The 21222-nt window shown below is 44.6% G+C and overlaps 1 protein-coding gene across 6 annotated transcripts in view; it reads right to left on the bottom strand.

The window, feature by feature from the left end:
• The window catches only part of Lasp (LIM and SH3 domain protein Lasp), a 34760-nt gene that overhangs the window by 7558 nt on the left and 5980 nt on the right, over nt 1-21222 (bottom strand). Inside the window, exons 3-8 of one of the 6 annotated variants that reach the window (XM_075892155.1) lie at nt 18406-18490; nt 8012-8210; nt 7630-7671; nt 6459-6611; nt 1861-1977; nt 1605-1660 (exon numbers count right to left, since the gene is read on the bottom strand). In XM_075892155.1, coding sequence (XP_075748270.1) covers nt 1605-1660; nt 1861-1977; nt 6459-6611; nt 7630-7671; nt 8012-8210; nt 18406-18490 — 652 coding nt within the window. The remainder of the gene's footprint in view (nt 1-1604; nt 1661-1860; nt 1978-6458; nt 6612-7629; nt 7672-8011; nt 8211-18405; nt 18491-21222) is intronic. The other 5 variants (XM_037422388.2, XM_075892156.1, XM_075892157.1 and 2 more) reach the window with 5 other exon arrangements.

The following is a 21222-nucleotide window of genomic DNA, read 5'->3' as shown; positions in this document are numbered from 1 at the left end:
GCAAGCTTCACCTAGGCAAATTAATTTTGACTGGCGATTTCAATGCCCCGTGCATTGACTGGAACAATTTTGCATCCTACGGTCGTGACAAAAAGCTTTGTGACTCGCTCGTAAATATGGCACTGTCATTTGACCTCACTCAAATTGTCACCTCCCCTACCCGTGAAAATTCAATACTTGACCTTGTCTTCATAAGCGACGAATTTTGCAAAAAGGGATACCACAGTGAGGTTGTCACAGGTTTGTCTTCTCACAATGCTGTAATTGCCTGCCTCAACATAGTGTGCCCGCCAAAACGACCTGAATTTAAGCGTGTGCTTGATTTTAGTCGTGCCTCCCTTGTTCCGTGTGCGCAGTCCAGAAGATGGAATGGCAGGGTCGTTGCGCCCCTACCGCCGACGGGTGGCGAAACATACTCAGAAACTCTCCCATTGTATTCCCGACGGTTGAGAAGGTTGTAAGGAAACGATCGCGCGCAGGTGCAGTCTAGACATCCTCAGAAACTCTCCCATCGTATTTGCGATGTTTGAGAAGGTCGTAAAGAAACAATCGCGCGCAGTCTAGCCCCGCCGTGGAAGATACCATGCTTTTACAAAATGCACTAGTACCTCTGTATTCCATACATGAGCAAAAGACACTGTGGGTGCGCTACCACTCACTGCGAAGTCATTTGAGGCTCGTGGTGCACACGTATCTGGCGGAATAATGCAGTTAGGTTTCGCCATGCTGCAAGAAATACTTTAGGTGAGCGAACACAAGGACCACTCGCTTGGGACTAACTTCTGCTTTGCAAGAAAGCAGACATATGGCGCTGCCAACTTCAACCTGGCCAGTGAGCAGGGTGCCTTGATGCTCACGTGCATAGAGGCACTCTACGACCTTGTCAAGCAGGCACAAAATCCGTGAGTACACAGAGGCCAGCTTGTATCCCAGTCAACAATGCCTGAAGTACAAGACTTCAGTCAATAGATACGGTCGCTGAGGCCAAGCACATCCATTTTTCAAACAATGTTCACTACCACGGCGATTGCATTTTGCCACGGTGCTCCTGAAGCACAGTGTCACTGCCACACGTGAAGCTCACTTCAAGAAGCATGCCATTTTGACAGACGAAGAAATCAGCTGCTGCTCAAAATTTTCATGAGAGGGAGGTGCCCATCTGCGAGTGGCAACCCCAGCAGAAGCTTCTTTGCAGGCTGCCATTTTGAATTGGAGCAAGATGACGCTGGTTTCGTCATAGATCAGCATAACCGCCTTACTGCGGCCAGTGTTAAACTGACACAGTTGAAAGCGAGCGATGTCGCTCGGCAGATGGGCATCCTATGAACGTAGTTCAATGCATTACACGAGTTCGTGCGAGATACCTCATTTTGGGACAGCCGCTGAAAAATGAATGCGCTTTATGCTTCCCCCCGGTGCACATTTCATTGGTGGTCTTCTTTTTTTTTGCTGGATACAACAAAAAGTTGACCCTTGCACTACTTTTGCGGTTTTATATTTTTTTTTCTGGATGCAATGAAAAGTCACAAATCACTTTACATTTGAGTAACATGGTAGTATACTATTTCTCAGACTTTGGATACATAACACGCCATTATACTCACTCCACTTGGCACCTGGGATTGAGAAGGCATCATGCGCTGCATAGCAGTAGTGGTTCCTGGAATAAATTAGGACACCTGACATGAACGAGCGAGTCAAAATGTGCTGAAATAGCGAATAAACTTGGACCAATATGACGCATAGCTTGCCCTAAAACCATTGGGCATTTTATGGTCACATGCTGTACATGAACACGGGACCCCAAGAAATGAACAAACTGTAGCAGAAAAAGAAAATAATTACTGATACTTTACTCACCTCTATAGTAGTGCTGAGACTGTGCTGCATTATATCCTACGGCAGAAGAGCCATAGTTGTCGTTCAGTGGATCGTAGTCTGCAATTGAACCGACCTTGCGCACAGGCTGAGTTTGCACTGGAATAAAGGTGACACAAGCTACGTCAACTTTCATCAATGCGCTATGCGCACAAACCACTTGCTTTGCTTTCAAACAACATGCTCTAAAACAACCTGTGTCTTGGAAATTCCCTTTTTACTTATGTACATGAATGTTGTATTCTTCAAACAGAGGTAGAAGTGCTCTGATACCACCAAATACACACTAGCACTGATGAAGTAAATGTGTAACAAATAATTAAGCCTATTTTGGTACACAAAAATATGCTTTGCTGCAACACGTATTCAAACTGCCATCCACAGCTGACAAGTGACAAAACGTTTTGTCACGTTTTACTGTAAATGTTAGTTGCTTCTCTATTCTCATTTTTTAGGACCGCTTGATACCTAAGCCACTGTTAATCACAAATACGTCAGTGGCACTGGAATTTTGATGTCAAGCTTTGCGTTTTTTAGCTGCAATGTGTTGCTGGAGGACAAATAATTAATTACATGTTGCTCATAACCGACCAGTTTCAGTTTTAGAGCTCCAAAAACAACAAGTGCAACTATCACCCCCTAGTATGTGCAAATTTCAACGACACCAGCGCAAAGAACTGTGACGCATTTTCGCACGATCCGCATCGACAAATATTTTCAAATGAAACAGCAGTGAAGATATGTACAAACCACTCAACATCCCCAAAATCGTGCACAGTGAATATGAACACAGCTATTTCAATAAAACTATTCTGAAACACCCCGCTCGGCAAACGATAGTCAAGTCCACATTTGCCACGCCGATCAAATTCTTTGACAGACTCTGAGGATTCAAATGTGGATCTGCCAAGCTGGCAACCTTAGGGGTGGAAAAAGAAACTAGCCCACAGTTGTGCCAGTAACATTTTTAGACGTCAGCGTTCATACTAATAGTACTCACAATAATGCTGCGAATACACATGAGTAATTGAACAAACTATGCTCTGTCCAGTGACAAATGCTAACCGTCCCTTCCAAATCTTAAAGGGGTCCTGCAACACTTTTTGAGCATACTAGTCAGAAAATGCTGCCGTTCGGTGGTAGAGGCTTCCAACAACACGCGAGCCAAATATTATAGCGCAGCACACGGCCTGGCATTCACAATAAGTTATCAAAGTCAGCTAAAAATTGCTTTCTCTTCTTTTGACAAATCATGCAATAAGCCCAAAAATCACTCGTAGTAAGCCGATCTATCAGCCATTGGCTAATTTGAACACGGTGCACTCGGTCATTACAGAGATCGTTGCGAGAGACCGTCACTTGTCCACCCGCGTGCGCACGATCTCATTGAAAAAGCCACGTATCCGAAAAAAAAAAAGAGTGCTCAAGGTCACAAGGCGTGCGTGAAGTTTTTTGTTTGCCCCTCCCATACCTCCCTGCTTAAATTCCAGCGCTTTCGTCGGGGCCAGCGAAGAGAGAATGCGATTGTAGCGTGTTACAAATCATTCTAACTCTGCTCGTACCAGACGGATTCTTAAAATTTTTACAGCGTTGAATTTGTGAGGCAATACAGTTTTCCAGTGAATTAATTCTATGGTTACTCAAAAAAGTGTTTCAGGGCTCCTTTAAAATGCTTTTTTGCAGGTGAACAGTGTACTGTGGCGAAGGTAGCTTATTAAGCGGCGTTTTGCACGTGTTATAACAAGGCCAAGAAATTTCCGAATTGCTACAGCCCCCCCCCCCCTTTTTTTTTCTGAATGGAGTTATTTTTAGGGCACAACTTCATACGCTATCTAGTCAAACATGCTTGCAAGGCAGGTTTAACTAGATATAACACGTGCACACGCCCATTGATTGGTTTGACAACAGCACCGCTTATCTATGGTATGCACAGCTGCTATGGCAACTAAACGTGGTCACCAGGAACGCCGACGTTCCCATTACGTCGAGTTTGTTCGCGTGCAGTAAGTACGGCATACGCTTCGAGCTTCACTTTTTATCCCCGGCAGTCAGCAGACTGACGGGTGCCTGGCGTTACTTTATCTGGTCAATCGCATTTCGCGAATGTCCTGTCGTGGTTTAGGGTAAGGGTCAATGCGGCTATGTCCTAGGATTGATTGAAGGCGCAAACTACTAGTGGTGAACGTGGCGTCCATTTCTTGGTGAAATTAGCACACAGGCACTTTGGCGCAGAGTGGTGCGATTGGCACAAAAATGGTGGTGGGATTGGCGCGCTTTGATGCAGCGTGGCGCAAAAATGAGGAACTGTATCAAATTAGCGCAGCTGTTGCACTCTTGTGTGATGGAAGTAGGGAGGTCACCAAGGGTCACTTTTGAGGGCGTCAATAGCGCGAGAGTGAAATTGTGCAAGAAAACTTCAGAATTCATGTAAAATACCCACCAAGCTATATTCGTTGTCGAAGTTTTGCAGATGACATACATTAGAACGAACCCTTTACAAAAGACACTGATGTAAAAGCATCAGTGTGCCTACATTGAAATAAGTGATGAGGAAATGCATACGTGGTACCCTGCTTATTAGGGACACCTCACCTAAGGGACAAGACCCGCTCTCCAGAGTATGTCTCTTATAAAGGGGCCCAACTGTATGCACACTCATGGGAATCGATCCCGCACGCTGTCTCCGCCATGAATTTTGTGTCAGAACCCTTTTAAAAGATGCTTAGCTTCAATAAATTTAGCCACCTATAATTTTTTCACAATATCGAGAAGGCTGACTGAGCTGCCTAGTGAGAGCAGTGTGTAGTACATTCTGTCAGTATCAGCTGAAAGAGCACACCATTTTCAATGTTCTCCAAGTGCTGTAGCAACCAGTTTGGCCAGCAGAGCACATCGTCAAATTTCTGAAGTGCAAAAATATAAATAGTGAAGAAAAGAAAGAGCTCCTGCTTGCATTCAAGGCAATGTGAGGAAACCACATAATCAACAGAACCTACGGTAAACTTGCTTGATAGACCTGCCATTCCTTTCAGAGCTGTAAAATATGGCAAGAGTGCTCTATTTTATTGCCTAAAAAATAAAAAAAGAAAGGAAATACAACTGAAAAAAATTAACATGATACATCATTAACAAAGAAGTGCTCATTCCCACAGTGAAGCCACAGACAATTGTGGACGAGACAGTTCATTAAAGGGCCACTCACCAGGTTTGACAATTTTGAGCTGACAAGCAAAATGCATAGACAAAGCGTTCATGGTCACGTCTACCAAAATTTGCAACGCTACGCGCCGCAATAATGGGTCAAATTTTAACATGAACCCTGCTCCCCCTCCCTTCTGCCAGCGCGCACCCAGAGAATGAGAACATGAAGTGCACATATAAATGGCCCTACGTACACGGCAATGCAGTGACGTTGGTACTCTTTGTAGACGACTCTACTCTGACGTTGCAAACAGCGGCACATGACATGGCAAAAATTATTTAACATGACATGCGTAGTTTATGTAATTTGTTGCTTGAAGAGATTAATAAAGCTCGAGATAAATAATGAGACGCATTAGGGGAATGTGAGCGTCTTTTTTCCATTTTTCGCCCGTGAATTGCAACGAAATGCGGGGCTAATGTGTCGGCGTTCCGCATGCGTTCGTGTACTCGCGGTCTGCGCATAGAGCAGACGACCGCCATGGAACGTTCCTACACGTTCGCGCACTCATTGTGCTCCTCTATTCTACCGCGTCTAAGCCAGTGTTTTCAAACCATCCTGCAGAAACAGGCAGAAGACCACAAAATAACGCTAGTCAACATAGTAACGCCGCTCGCGTGCTTGGGGGTTGGACTTGTTTAGGCACGTCATGCGCACGTGACCTCTTGGTCGGATACCTGAGAGAATGGGGAAGAGATTTGGCTTGCGAAGGCTACACGGAGGAGCGGCAAGGGTTTTGAGCTCGCCTCCTCTCATCCTCGTTTCACGCCGCTGCAAAAAACCTGTTTTCTACGCTCGTGATGAATCGATTCAAAAAAATTTTACGGCAAAATGTTTTACATCGGACACCCAACAACTTCCACTGTCTAACTAAAATTCGGTATGGGGCCTGGTGAGTGGCCCTTAAACAATGAGGTGCTTATTCCCACAGTGAAGCCACAGACAATTGTGGACGAGACAGTAATATTGGGAAGTATCCAGTGCAATCCAATGGAAAAGACTGTGCAGTGTTGCAAGATCTGAGAGCTGTGCAAGGAAGAGATTCAGACACTGTCTTAGTATTGGTATCATGAGCTAGCGACCTATACCAAGTTCTATCTCCTAGCACTAACCATCTAGCAGACTTAGTTCTAACTTTACTTTTGTACCTCTGGTGCCTGCTGCAATAGGCTTTGTCATTTAGAGCAGAAGCCTATAAACACTAAAAGAGCTGGGTCTAAGTTCTGGTACAGTCCTCTATACTCGATGCAGAGCACTATGCAGGCCACACCATGCAACTTTACCCTTCCAAGACAAGCACACAAGCCCACACAGTGTAAGGGCAGGACCGGACTTGGAGCAGGGCGGGAGTTTCAAGAGCAGGAGGAAGTGAAGGTACCTGGTCCTTCCTCGGATGTGTAGATAACTGTGGACTGCAGCTTGGAGCTGTAGGGAGAGTTGTTATTGGCCGACATTTCGTACTCGGTGGCTGCCCGGACTGACTGGAGTGTTCTGCTGGGCCGCTCCTCAATAGGGGGAGGAGGAGGGGGGGCTGCCGAGAGGAGGAGGGAAGTAGTGCACACACGCACATGCTCACTGAGCTTGAGGAAAAACACACTGCTGAAGCGCACAACATGAGGTGAGTGACACTGCACTGCCGCCATAGGACACCCTCACGTTTGCACACACACCAGAAAGCTCGCCCAGAGAGACGTAAGCCGTTAGCTGTTATAATCAAGGCACAAACTATCACTTCATGCAGAAACCACAGCCAAAGGCACAGGAGGAAACAAGAGTGAGCTACACACACAGAATAATGTTTGCTTACAGCTGAACGAGTTGTCAAAATACAGGGGTGGGACAGGGCAGATGGGGGCAAGCAAAAGTGCCTCTTGTGGCAGGCCTTTTTGAGTATGTTTGGGGCAATGAGAGAGAACATTCACTTCAGACAAGCCCCGTCTTGTAAAGCAACATTTGGCGAATGCCGCATTTTTTAAACACCAAGCTATATTTATGAATAGACTTATTATTGCAATAGCCATTATGTGGACACTTTCAATGGGCTGTTACTATCTCTAGTATAAAGTGCAAATTGATAACATACCATCGCGCATTGTGTTTTACTCTCGTGTAAAAGTGCGCGAGCAGGAGCGACGAACGTGACTGATGCAAGGATCGAACGAACCGACCCACCTCCGTCGCTCAGAGGGCGGGCGTGATAACACAATCTCACTTGCCAACAAACACAGTGCCCGCATCTGGCTTTAGCCTCAAAAATCAGTCTTCAGAAACTCAATGACCACTGTCAAAACCATGTAAAATATGCTATGGAGACATGTTTCCAATGCCATGCACTACCTTTCAGCCCAAAAAAAATGAAGATAGTTGAAAGTGTCTGTAGCTGTGTTTTCACAATAGTAAGAGAGAAGCCGGCAGATGTCCCAAAAGAGTAGGAGAGCATGCATTCCAAAAAGACCCCAGCTGGTTAACCAGAAGATATGACACAACCCGTAAATAAGTCAAAGCAAGTGAGGATGGCCCTGAAAGAAAATCAGCACAGAGCTACTCACGAAACTGAGCAATGTCGCAGGGGGCCGGCTCTTGTTCAGCACCTGTACATGAAAAAATAGTAACGAATTGAAAGCTGAGTAAGCGCAAATTGAAGATATGGTGACATGATATGCAGGGTCATCTAACACTTGTGTGCCATGATGTGTTGAGTGCCCTTTCGGGGGTTGATGCTGCGGACATTTTACGAGAGCTCTCACCAAACCAAGAGGCAGAACAAGTGAGACCAAAGTTTTTATCATATGACCAATAATAGTGCACAGCCATGACCTGCGGTGATAGGTAGCAAATGAAAGTTTTCAAGAAAAGAGAGACTAAAATACATCTTCAGTGACAAAATTATCCTCTCTTAGAAAGCATGTTACAGTCAAGATGGCAATAAACCTTGACTATCACCATGGCCATTGCGATCCTGTGGCAGCAGCCCCCGGCGTTGTTCCATGAGATTCTTGCGCTCCAGCTCGCCATGGTAGGCAACATTGCTGATGATCTTCGATGTCTGACGAATCCTCATCGTCTCTGGGTCGTCGGCAACTTGCGTCACTTTTCCCTTCAGCTTCTCAAAATCTTCGTGGTACTTCACCTGAGCACGGAGTGAACTTGTGAAGAAACAGGCAGGCGAACAAATGTTCATAGAAAAAAAGACAGATATGCGAAGCACAAATGAGGAAGGTTGATATGTCACTTTAATATCAGCACAACACTACGAGGCAGACGTAAAGTATATTGTACATGACTTCCATGTCATAACTATCATGTTCGGACGTGTCAGTTATCTTTGTCCTCTATTCACGTCCCGCGATACAAAATTTGATATATGTGAAGCTAGCAAAGAGGCCGCGAGCACGCTACGAGCGTAGCACGTAGTCGTGTTTTACATGACATGCATATCATAATTATCATGTTTGGACGTGTCATTCACCTTCGTCCTCTAGACACGTCCCACGATACCATATGTGGTACATGTGAAGCTACCAAAACGGCCGCGAGCGCGCTATAAGCGTCGCATGTAGTCATGTTTTACATGACACCCTGATCATAATGATCATGTTTGCACGTGTGTCATGAACATGTCAACTGGTGGTAAAGCGAGAAGAGGAGGAAGAAGAAGCGAGGAAAAAGATCAATATCAATAAAAGAGAAATTAGAAAAAAAGGAAGAAGAAAAAAAAGGGGGGGGGGGGGGGGCACAAGCGACGACGTGACCGAGGCACGAAGGCGTGGGTGCTTGGAACGCAGAAGTGCACTGACGAGGGGTTGAAGCGGCAATGCGTTTGCCGAAAAACCCCACGAGCACAGATCCTAAGAAGGACGTACCCCAGCCTTCACAGCAATGCCCTGTGAGCGGCGCGGCGCAGCCAGGGGTTCAACCAGTTTGGCCAAGCGATGGCAACCTTGTTGTCACGCGCCAAATAACCTGTAGCGACGCTCCGTATGCAGCGCACCAAGAATGACAAGTGGTGCAGCTGCTGTGGGGACCCGACGCTGCGGGGACCGGACACCGTAAGGACCTGATGGTGCAGCTTACGGCCGAGACCATCAACGCAACGAGCTTCACAGACGTGACGAGCCGTACGAATCGACGCCAGAGCCAAGTCAAGGCAACGCTCCTCCGACTGTAAATACGACTCTGTAGTCTTGTTTGTTTGTGTGTGTGTGTGTGTGTATTATTAACACGCGCTAGGGTCAGACGCGACTAAAATGTGAGACACGAAGGACATCTCCGGCTGGCGCGGGTTGCTTGTCTTCATTGGCGTATCAGCCGGCGGGGCAAGGGGGGTGCTGAAAAAAGGCAAGGGGAATCCGTCACTTACGTTCGCCATGCAGCTATGTCATACCATGCCAGTTTTGCAACAAGTCATGTGAAAGAAACTACCGCAAGAGCAGCAAAACCATGAAATATAAATCGTGACATACATGTCATGTTATGCAATGCCAATTTTGGTATTGATACCATTATCGGTATCTGGAGAGCTAAAAGTCATAGGCGGCTAGATAGATAGATACGCGCAAAGTCGCCGAAGATTGCTACGAAATGCTTCGCACCTAATATTAAAAAAAAACAAAAAAACATGCAATGCCATTCCACTATATGCTGCCCCCTGCCAAGCACAGTACTCAGACTGAAATGACTAACGCAAACAATAACATCATGCAAAAATGTGCTCAGAGCAAGTTCACAAGAAAACTAAACAAACTATACAAACTATAAAGAAAGTTCTAGCTAGGAAGACGACATTTACAAGTAGCCAGTAAACATTTTTCCACTAATGCAACTTACAAAAAAGATCTTCCAATGCCTATATGTCATGAAATCATACCACTATGCAACTACAGTAAAGCAATTGAGAGTGTAAATCAGTGGATCAGTATTTTAGGCTCTACATAAATGGGTTGCATTTTTTTCTCTCATATTTGGTTCTTTCAACACTTGCTCACTTAATTTTTTCGGGGGGAGGAGGAGGAATTTTTTTGGGGCGAGGGGAGATTTTTTTTGGGGGGAAGGCATTCTCGATGTGCCCCCCCTTCCTGGCTGTCACTGGCCGTCGTCATCATGTTTTGTGTAACGCCCCAATCAATAACACCCCCCCCCCCCCCCAACCACGTGCTTTGCACATGAGTAAAAGCGCGTGAGCAGGGGCGACGAACGCGGCTAAAGTAGACAAAAAGAGCAGACATATCTCCTTTGCACGAAAGGCGCATGTGATAACATCACCTCACGCAACAGGCCTGCAGCACTCAATTGTTACTCAAGCAGAGGGGAACGCACCACCTGTTTTCAAGAAGCAGGAAGGAACTAGGAATGCAGGGGAGGGGGGGTGTCGTTATGAACTGTGAGGATTGATCGCGCGCACTATTTCAGCAGCATTAAAGACTGCTGGTATGCCCTTCTACATTGTACTCTCAACGCGAACACACTGTTCGAAAAGTGCTTCGCTTTCTAGAGCGGCCATATAAGAGCATGCGCTGGGCCCTGCAAGATAGCCACACCACCGTTACGCTATTTGTGAGCGCCGTTTGTGCTGTACAGATAGAATCGCTTATCTATACTCCATCTAGCAAGCGGGTTACAGCACTACGAAGACTAGGCCCATTTCAACCAATCATAAAGGCCATTTCCTTTACGTTCCATTAATCCGCGCACATCTTTAGCTATGGCCTAATCGATTGAGTGCCACCCCCCCCCCCCTCGTGAGATCCCTCACATCTCAGTGGACCGAAGTCCGAATCCAGTCGGGTGAAGAGAAAATTTTTTAATACTTTTTTTTTAAACCTTACCTTTTCGTTGCAGCCTGATGTGAAATGCCTCACACCAGTGTTCAAGAAGTGGGCTTGTTCGTTTGTGTATTTAAAAGGTGTCCGCTACTGCGATTGCACCTCGCGGAATCAGATAAGAACATCTGAATGTCGCCTGTTTTCATGGAGTATTTTTTGATTTGGAAGCAATGCTACAGTTAACAACTCGAGATTTCTTCATGATGACGCATGCGTGGTGGCATAATTTTTTAATTTACGTACTGTCCAAGCACCCTTGAGGTCTAAAACTGTGACCTTCCCAAATTATGTGATGCTTCACTGTTGTGGGTATCGCGGGTGTTACTGTAAGCAATTCTCATTTACAGGTACACAAAAAATGTGACGCCACCACTGATTTTTTTTTTTCAGAACCTACACAAAGTCAGTGCGACATGGACGGAGCGAAATTGCTGGCATGCGTTTATTGTACCAGCAGGTTTCTTTTTGACGCATCGTCATATTGCTACACTTACCAATAGAAAGAGACACAGGAGAATACGACAGTTGCCAAACATTCACACAAACATGGCACATTTCATAGCGCACATTTGCAATTGTAGGCTTCGGAAGAGACGAATACAAGTCACAGAGAAGAGGTTTCCACTGCAGATTAGCACTTTCTCGCAATTTATTAATGAACCGTTTTTCATAGTTGTCACCATTCTTCTCATGGTGAAAATCACCTGAGCTTTTTTTTTTGTGAAAAACACTTCACCTGTGCCTTCCGCAAATCCATTTTCTTTCCCGCAAAGATGCACCTGTCACACAGCCGTCACCAAACTCTGCTAAACTTCGTCAACGTGAAGCTCCGCTAGGTAGTTCGACCTAGTTGTATCAGTGTCACACGGCAATGACAAGGTTGCAATAGTTGGCGCGAGGGGGCTCAGCTGGCGCTGTTTGAGTTTCGCAAGGTGCTTTTTTGTGAATCTTTGTTGTTTTTACAAAAATGCAGTATTAAGTACATCTGAAGTGAACAAAGCATTAGAAATACTTCAAATTAAAATGCATTCGTTAAATGTAGCGATGCTGGCAGTGACGCTGGCCTCCTTGTGCATAACGCTATGTTTGTTTACGATTGTGCCACGCTCAACGACTAGTTGTTTTTGTAGTTTGTGTATGAAAGTTCTTGCGTTTCCTTTGCTCGTGAGCGCACTCCAAGTTACCCTTGAATTAGGTCGGGTTCCATTACCCATTCCTGCATCCGTTGAAGCAGGTGACGATGATGCAGCGCTGTCAGTCACACTCACGGGCACACGCTAACACGGCGACGACTACAACCGCACACATGGATATTTTTAAATGGCCGTGCCCGGCCCGACTCAAGTCGCGAGGCGCGGTGTGGATGGCATCGGTGAGGAGAGTATTAAGCTGCACTCTGGCGGCTGTATATACATGTAAAGACACACACGTTATGAATGAATATTGCAACAAAAGAATGTTTATTATTGCCAAAATATATTCATTGTTGTCACTGTGGAAATTTAGCGCTCGTATTTTTTTTTTTTTTTTCCCTGCAGCTACTGGGAACAAGAGTAACTTGTTTTGTTGCAAAGGGAGATCGTCGAACCTCCTTTGCAAAATGCTCCATTTACCCTCGTTTGCGTGAGGGTGGCCATGTGACACAGACCGCATCTCCCTTGTCCTTAGGACAGGGGAGTTAGACGGTGTTCGCGGGTGGCCGTGTGACCGGGGTATGAGTCGCAATGTGTCGGCCACCTTTAACACTAGAGTCTTCAAGGCCTGTAGACAGCCTGGATCGACGCACTTTATGGACGGTGTTTATGGTTTCACCAACCTACACTTGTCTACTAGTGTGGCCAGCCACGTTTCGTCGATGTAAAAGATCAACCTACTTTGGCGGCGCAACTCCGCAATTTGGCGCAAGTAGCGACAGCGAGACTGCACAATGTATATCCCTTCTATGAAGAGTGCATTTCAAGACCGCTTATGTTGGAATTTGCAAAAACGAATCTTGCAAAAAGGGATACCACAGTGAGGTTGTCACAGGTTTGTCTGATCACAATGCTGTAAATGCCTGCCTCAACATAGCGTGCCCGCCAAAACGACCTGAATTTAAGCGTGTGCTTGATTTTAGTCGTGCCGATGACAACTCTATTATCGATACGCTGTCATCTAGTTTTGAAGATTTTTTTCCTAGCAGTGAACACAGTGATGTAAATGTACTCCTTGGTCATTTTCATGGTATTGTGCAGGAGTGCATATCAAAGTTTGTGCCTCAAAAGTGCATTAAACGCAATCCAAAACATCCGTGGTACACACGGGAAATCATTCAACTAACTCGCCGTGTACAGCGACTTCGCAAAGGTCGTCCTCTTTTGTCAGCTGCGCGATCACCACTGCTTAATTCTTTGAAGTGTACTTTGAAGGCGAAAATGCAGGAAGCGAAAAATTTCTATTTCAACAATACATTGTCACGGTTTATGGTAGAAAACCCGACCAAATTCTGGAAGTCTATTAACCCGAAGTCATCTGTTCAGTCTTGCTTCCTTATAAATGACCAATCATGCTCCGATTCTAACACTATTGCAGAAAGCTTCAACAACTATTTCAAGTCCGTTTTCTCTCGTGATGATGGCACTACCCCAGATTATGCTTGCAACTTTGTTCAGTCTACAATTCCAGACATCACAATCTCTTGTTCAGGTGTTCACAATTTGATACTAAAATTAGATGTGACTAAAAGTTCCGGTCCTGATGGCATTCCTAATACGTTCTTGAGGCGGTACTCCGAATGGTGCGCTCGTTACTTGACTGTCATTTTTAATAAATCGTTTGCGTCAGCCACTGTTCCCATACTTTGGAAGACAGCTAATGTTGTCCCGTAATTTAAATCTGGCAATAAGCAGCTCATTCCAAATTATAGGCCAATTTCCCTAATTTCAACAAGCTGTAAACTACTGGAACATATCATTCATAAACATATTGTTGAGTATTTGGATGCAAACAACCTTCTGTCCCGGTGTCAGCATGGCTTCCGAGCTGGATTTTCTACAACAACGCAGCTCCTAGAATTCACCCATGACATTGCCACATCACTTAACAAAAGGGGTCAGACAGACGCAATTTTCATAGACTACTTGAAAGCTTTCGACAACGTATGCCATAAAAAACTTCTAAAACTTAGTTCCTTTCTTAAAGATTCTAAATTACTCGGTTGGATTGCGGATTACTTGCGTTCTCGATCTCAGTTCGTTACTTTCAACCAGGTGCAGTCATCCCCTGTTGAAATCGCATCCGGTGTGCCGCAAGGCTCTGTGCTAGGGCCTCTTGTTTATTATATTTATTAATGATGTTGTTAATGTCATCTCTGGAACCCCTGTAAACATACGTCTGTATGCCGATGATTGTGTACTGTATAACTGCATTACTACCTTTCAAGACCAGTCAGTCCTCAACAACGTATTCTCGTTATTCTGCGATTGGAGCTCAACGTGGCAAATGCCCATAAATTACAAGAAAACTGTAGCTATGACTTTCTCAAATAAAAAACAGCCTCTCAGTTTCAGTTATAACTACAATGGGTCCACCCTAGCACATGTGAGTGAATTCAAATACCTAGGCATCACCTTTACACATAACCTTAAATGGGGCAAACATGTTGATCAGATAACTTGTCAAGCTCTAAGGAAACTTGGTTACTTAATGCGAAGACTGGAAAACTCGACAAAAGATTGTAAGTTAACTGCCTACAAGACACTAGTGAGACCGATGCTTGAGTACGCCTCTGTGGTTTGGTCGCCTCATCTTGAGCAAGATAAAAACAGGTTAGAATCTGTGCAGAATAAGGCTATACGGTTAGTTTTTAACCGTTATGATCGGGACTTCTCTCGTCTTCACATGCTCATTTGTTGTCACTTCATTCACTGGAACACCGCCGTACACGTGAGAGTATTATCTTGTTGCACAAGATTGTACACAAAATGACCCGCGTTCACGCGCCCTTATCTTTCGCTGATATACCAGCACGTACAACACGTAGTACAGACACTTTGAACCTTGTACACTTCAGGTCTCGTTTGGATTGTTTCAAATTCTCTTTTTTTCCGCATGTGGTGGAAGTTTGGAACAAGCTTGATGGTGCATTGCGTAGACTGAACACTGTAGAGTTCGGGAAAAATTTTATGTGTTAGTCACATAAATTTGTGCGCACTATTGTTTGTTTCTGTGCTTTCGTTGATTTTTCTGTACCCGCTCCTGCAATGTCCCAGGCATGGGACAGCAGTACTTGTAAATAAATAAAAGGCAAGCTTCTTTAACATCTTGAACATAGTTGCCGTCGACACGGATGGCAGCTCGCTGTCCTCTTTGAAGTGGCTGACAGTGGGGATCTCGTTTCTGTGAAATAAACAGTGCACAGTCCTTCGCAGCACTCCCAAGCTTCTTTTTGTGCTGGCATCTGCAACGTTTCTTTGGCGCCCGCTCTTTCTTTCTCAAACGCCCACTACTACAGCGTCCGCTCGCTCACGCTTTTTAGTTGTGCAATCCTTTTAGCAAGAGGATTCATGCTGGTTCCTCCTCTGCACTGATTCTGAAGCTTTTCTTGGAGGTTTAACGCTAGCGTCTTTGCCTCTTTCGTATAAAATAGAACTTTCAAAGAATGGCATGAACTAGATGCTACTACACTGGCTGAAGCTATGTTTGCCAAGGACGGCGCACCACTTTTTAGAGCCTCCGCATCGTGTTTCTTAGAGCCCCCGCATGCAATAACGATTGATTGATGATTTGATTGATATATGGGGTTGAACGTCCTAAAACTACCATATCATTATGAGAGATGCCGTAGTGGAGGGCTCGGGAAAGTTCGACCATCTGGGGTTCTTTAACATGCACCCAAATCTGAGCATACGGGCCTACAACATTTCCGCCTCCATCGGAAATACAACCGCCGCAGCCAGGATTCGATCCCAGGACCTGCGGGTCAGCAGCCGAGTACCTTAGCCACTAGACCACCGCGGGGGGGGGGGGGGGGGGGGGGCATACAATAAGGATTCATTGATTTTTCAAGAATGATAATAAATCAATGCTCAATCAGTGAATAGACTTCTTGCATGCTATCAACATAATCTGTCAATGTGCAAGGAACTATTTATTGATGACGTTGGCAAAAAATTAAAAAAAAAAATTACAGTACTAAAGCGGATATCCTCAAATAATCACAGTGAAGGACTTCTAGTTGGTTTCAAATTATAGGAGCACGTACAAAAGCAAGTATTTTAGTCACCGTACGAATATCGCACACTGCACGTGAAGCAAGTTTTTGCGAATGCAGCGAGTGCGCGAACTTTCGAAATGGCGACCTGAAGTTACTGTACATGCTACCTTTAGGTGCTACCTAAAAGTAGCATATAGAGTAACTATGGCAACACTGCCGCTAGCGCTCCTCACAGATGACGTCAAGCCTTATAATTTGGTATAACAAGACAATTTGCTGGTATCACACTCATTGGTAAGAGCTGAAGTGAAACTAACAAGTTGTATCTTTAGGGCCCCATATTGCATAGCTCAGTAGAATGCTGCTTAAAGGGCCAATGATCACTTCAGGTGCCAAAGCGGTTTTCGTGCTGTCAGTTATCTAAGCGTGAAGCAGAGGTTAGTAGCACTGAAAGTTTACCAGCCATCTCACTATGCAGCAAGATAGCGCGCACAAGCGACTGTGCCCTGCTAGAGATGCAGCCCCCCCCCCTCCCCGCAAAACGAAGCACTCAATGCAATGACGTGATGTTCAATTTTTTATAAACCGTCAACTATTGACCCTGGAACCTGCAAGGTGAGAGATGACAGACATGTAGCAAAGCGCAGCCGCCTCACAGAGGGTTTTCCGACACCAAATAAGCCAGCGATGGCCTCACTACTGAAAGCTGCGCATATTAAAACCGAATTGCAGCTGCTTCGACCAGGACGCATAGTTTTATTAATCAGATGAAATTAAAAAAAAAGCACACGAAAATTTTGAATTCCGACTCTGGCAATGTGGAGTTCGAGAGAGCAGGGTCCTTTAGGGCTTTTAACCGCAGCAGCGATTACGAACGCGGATATGCTTGAGGAAAGAATTACCGAAAAGCACTTCTGAATAAAGATTCGTGAATAAAGTATATTAAAGAAAGTGTCAACCTGTTCCCACTGCTCATGTGTTGTTTTGTGGGTGCAAAGCACGGAAAATTAGATTGTGATGTCCAGAACTAGACATGACATTCTGGTGGCACGTGTGCAGTTGTTGGTGAAAATTGCTTCAATTACTTGCCACGCAACTCTTCAAAAGTGTTCCTGGAACGTAAGATGTCCGCCAATGAATCACCGCCACAGTTTCAGGCTACCAATTGGGCTAAATGTCACAAGCCCCTGCGGCACACGCACTTGGCCATTAAGCAGACTTGCACATCAGAAGTTGCATCGACACCCAACATACCATCCTTAATTACTTAGGATGCATGCACGACCGCTGTTTATTCAGCGGAATAATTCTAGGTACATGATTGTGATTTTAGCAGATCCAAGAACAAGCTTTGCCAATGTTTTGAATCGCCTGCGCGGCTAATGACGGTGATAGATGCCCCCGAACCAGAGACTTTGCTTTGGCGCAGTTTGGTGCAATTTCTGTTCCTATTATCAGTAAGGCCCAGTAAATCTGATTTGGCACACTTTGGAGCTGGAGTGAAATCACTGCTCTAGTACACACCTCGCAAGGTGCTTTTACAGGCTAGTAAGGTTAGTACTTTTACACTGCAGTGAAATCATTTTACAGGGGGTTGCGTGCACACCTATTAGTTCATTTTGAATCCTTTGACATTTTCAATCATTTAAATTCAAATCAATTGATTGTTGATTGGTATGTGGGGTTTAACGTCCCATAACCCCCATATGATTATGAGAGACCCCATAGTAGAGGACTCCGGAAATTTCGACCACTTGGGGTTCTTTAACGTGCGCCCAAATCTGAGCACATGGGCCTACAGAATTTTTGCCTCCATAGAAAATGCAGCCGCCGCAGCCGGGATTCGATCTCGCAACCTGCGGGTCAGCAGCTGAGTACCTTAGCCAGTAGACCACCATGGCCACCGAGTTCGAATCAATTCGAATACTGTAATACTCGCACTTAAAAGGAAGTTACAGCAAAGTTTTCCTGATGGGAGCACAATTTCCCCGAGTCCCCCACTCCCTCGTGTTTTTCCCCGGACGGTAAATAGCACGACTATTAATTCAAAATGCTATCTATGAATATTAACATTGTCCAGCCAATATGAACAAGTGCAACGTGCAAAGGGCAATCAAGGGAAAAGACCAAGTGGTAATAAGAAAACGAAGAAGCAAGAAAAAAGGTGGCAGATTCTTGTGTTCTTAATATTTGACCACATGCACGGAAATACTTACTCAGGAGCCACAAGGCAGCTAAGCAACAGAGAGGCACACAATCAAAACAATGACAAACAAGAAAAGCAGCAGCATGATTGAACCAACTCATACCTGGCTCTGTATGCGAGTATTCTCTGCAAGTCGCTTGGCCTCTGGTGTGTCTGCCACTGTTGTGTGTTTGGCCTGCGGACAGTGACTGAAAAATTCAAAACAAACAACAGTTGTCCCGAAAGACTCGCTCATAAATACAGTTTCACTCTTATTGTGGACCAGTGATACAAAACCTTGCCCGAATTGTTATACAAAGTAAGCAATGAACTGTTGTGTGGGATAATGGCAGTAAAAAACCACTTACACATGCAAAAAGCTGCTCGTCTCACCAACTTCAGTTCACAGTGCCCTTATCGTTCTTCTGCACCTCACTCTTGGCTTCATTGAGGTGATTTCACTAAAGCTAACAGGTGAGCGACACAGTTTACCGTTAGGTAGCATTTCCACACTTTAAGAATCTGTGGCGTAGCATCAGCAGAGTAGCCAAAAGGCACACTCCTTGACAGGCACTTAGATCTTAAAATCCTTTCAAGAATTTTCTCTACATTTCTTTATGCCCACATTTATTTAAATTAGGCTCTTGTTACAATGGCAATCAGGGTTACCATGGGAGCAAGTACATAACAGTTATCACTCACAACACTTCACACTTGAGCACCTTGTAGGTCCATTGGACTCTGGGAACATCAGTAATGCCCTCTTCGGCCAGATGAAAACATTTAGCGTGTCAATTCCAGAATCATAAAGTGTCAACAGTTGGGACCTGCCAATGTTTAGGCTGCTGCGCAAGGTGATTGGAGCCACTACAGGATAACCCCACCAACACAGTTACGACATTAAGGTTGTATGAATGCATTTTCTTAATCCTTTTTTTTTTTTTCAGTTTTTGATCTTACTCATACATATAGTGATATCTGTATTAGCCCTAGTTGGGTCCATATTTTATTCAACTTGACATAACCTAAAAATAAATCGCTCCAGGCTTTTCAATTATTAAAATTTAGTAACAGTTCAGTACAAAACAGATCAAAGAGAAGAATACACTAATACCCCTGTCACACGTGTCAACTGAAGTGCACTTGAGCGAGTACACTTCGCCGCGAGTGTCCTTTGCGCGCTGTCACATGAGAAAGTTTAGTGTTATTCGCCGCACTTGTGGCCAACACATTTGCTGGCAATTGTGCTCGCCAACCTCACTTTGCTGCGATGAAGTGTGTAGCCTCGGTACCTGTGGCTTGTACAGAAATACGCTGTTGGCTAAAGCGGTGCTCATGCAATTTTTCAAGCATTGTTTTTGTTATGAGGGATACTGTTATGTGTCAGAACAAGTAATAAAATTCAACAAAAAACCTGGCTACTTTCACTGTCGGGCAGTTTGCGGCCACGTCCGCTAGGCGGATACGGCAGCACATGCTGTGCAATGACTGCCTCTGTCCCATTTTTATTTACAGGCACTCTTGCACATGTGCAGGTGAGTTGTTCTCTAGTCATTTAAGATGGCGTGTGCCACAGGTGCTACTTCCACGAAGACAGCTTGGTCTGACGATGAGACACAGGCACGAAAATAACAAATATACGTTGTGCTACAAGTCCGTCTATTGCCACTGCCATCATTTCCAAAGTACACTTCACTTTCTCGTGTAGAAGTGAACCACCAAAATGACATTTTATGAGCGTTAGTACACTCGCTCAAAGTGCACTCAACTTGGCACGTGTGACAGGGGTATAAGTGCTATGTAATGTTAGTTCGAACATGTATCATACACTCGCCAAAAGAATTACTATCCCAGGTTTCTAATCTGTTTCTTGCTTGACCAGGTCATTCACTCCATGGTGTTGGGGAATTGAAGGGACACTAAAGTAAAACAGGTTAAAATTAGGGATCATTTAAACAAAAACAACAAGGGTTTTCAAGGAAGGATATGTGTGAAAATTTTCAAGGAACACATTGTCTGTTAGAAATCCAATTAGCACATCTTTGGGTACGGATGGAGGCTTGAAATGACTAGAATTCAAAAAAGGGGCACCATCACTGGAGCAGACATCAAAAACATGGCTTAAATAACGTTTCCTTTCTAAACAACTCTCAATCATATTTTCTTAGAGTTGCATAGATAATCGCTTTCTATATAACGCTAGACACAAACATTTATTCAGAGAGGAAAAACTAAGAAACAGTTATTATGCTACGCCTTGCTGCTTTTCCCGAATTTCCATATCAATGTCCCCTATCTCCTGCGGCTTGGCCTTGGCAGTCTTCCTAAGGCTGTTTGGCTTGATGATGCACACCAGGTCGCTAGTTGCCTCTGTTTTTTCTGGATATTAGTCTGCTGTGGATTCCTCAGCAGCGAATTTTCTTTTTTTTTATAAGCATTTCGACCTTCTCAATGCTACATTTTTTTTGTTTCTCATCCTTCTGCCTTTTCAGTTCCCAAAAATGCAGTGTTGTCTGCCACAGTGGAAGTACTGATGGTGCTCGGCGGTAGACCCGATGGTTGCAGGTTCATTCCTGGCAGTGGGAGACGAAACGGTAGAGGTCTGTGTAGCGTGCGAAGCCTGTGCACACTAAAGGACATCAGATGGTCAACATTTCCATGTCAACAAAGCTTCTCTCATAATCATATCTTGGTTTTGAGACGTAGACTCCAGATATCATCATTAGTAGATATGCACGGTGTTGGTTCCTTGCAGAAGCAACTAATGTTTGTATTTCTTTTATTATGGGCACATTACATATGTCCACTGCGGCATTTACGGCATCACAAATAATGCACTTTGAAATGTGTGACAATGCTTATTGAAAATGTGTAAAAAAAGGAAATTCAAGGATTTGGCAAATTCCAGCACTTTCAACACCCTGAAAACGAACTTTTCAAA

This window comes from Rhipicephalus microplus, chromosome 4 (genome assembly GCF_043290135.1).
Source record: "Rhipicephalus microplus isolate Deutch F79 chromosome 4, USDA_Rmic, whole genome shotgun sequence".
Taxonomy (NCBI): Eukaryota; Metazoa; Arthropoda; class Arachnida; order Ixodida; family Ixodidae; genus Rhipicephalus; species Rhipicephalus microplus.
Note: the sequence above shows the minus strand (reverse complement) of the source record. Positions and strands in the feature narration are given on the sequence as shown.